This window comes from Sphaeroforma arctica (genome assembly GCF_001186125.1).
Source record: "Sphaeroforma arctica JP610 unplaced genomic scaffold supercont1.11342, whole genome shotgun sequence".
Classification (NCBI taxonomy): Eukaryota; class Ichthyosporea; order Ichthyophonida; genus Sphaeroforma; species Sphaeroforma arctica.
This window is the reverse complement of record NW_014029216.1, coordinates 1-840: the sequence shown is the minus strand read 5'-3', so window position 1 is coordinate 840 and position 840 is coordinate 1. Positions and strand designations below refer to the sequence as shown.

The 840-nt window shown below is 41.0% G+C and overlaps 1 protein-coding gene across 1 annotated transcript; it reads right to left on the bottom strand.

Annotated features, from left to right (window-relative positions):
* Positions 1–414: 414 nt before the first annotated feature.
* SARC_17596 (hypothetical protein) lies at positions 415–752 on the bottom strand (the record flags this gene model as incomplete). Its single annotated transcript, XM_014288314.1, has 1 exon — positions 415–752. A coding segment is annotated over one exon (338 nt), but the record flags the coding sequence as incomplete, so codon positions are not given.
* Between the last annotated feature and the right edge of the window lie 88 nt (positions 753–840).

Sequence of the window (840 nt, the reverse complement as noted above, 5' to 3'; positions counted from 1 at the left end):
GAGTGTCAATTGAAAGCGAATCAGGGCTCATGGGAATGGAACTAAAGTTTATTGGAACGAATCTAGTGCCAACTAGAATGGAATTAGTGTCAATTGTAATGAACGTTTGAGTGGGGAGTAGAGGTAGTGCGAATACGAAGGGGATGAGTGTCAATTGGAAGGGAATCAGGGCTCATAGGAATGGAACGAGTGCTCAATAGAACGAATCTAGTGCCAACTAGAATGGAATTAGTGTCAATTGTAATGCAATTAGGGCCAATTACAATGGAATAAACGCTAATCACAATGGAAATAAGTGTAAATTATAATGGAATCAGCGCCAATTACAATGGAATCAGTGACAAATACATTGCAAAAAATGGGCAAAAAGAGCAGACACTTCACAGCAGCGGCACATACAGACACTCTACATACCAGTTATTCTTATCCGTGGTCCCTTCCGCCAGTCTAATTCCGGCATCACCCGAGCCCGAGAGCACCCAGATGGACTGCAGTTTGCGGAAATCGCACTTTGAGCACCCGCGGATGAAAGCTTTGGCCTCTGGTTTCCTGTACACGTCATCTAAGCAGTCCCACAGCATCATCTTTGGCATTCGCTCTTTTAGTTCAAAGTTTTGTATCCGAGGTAGGGACCCTCTGTAGTTGATGAAGACCTGTACAACCTCCAGCTGCGGTCTGGGAAGCTCTACTTTGCTTAGCGCAAAGCTATCTTGTATTTTTTCCTTTGCGAGATAGTGTGACGGTGTATACATAGTGTAGAATAAAGTAGTTATATATATATATATATATATATATTTATAGATATATATATATGTATGTATATGTATATGTGTATATATA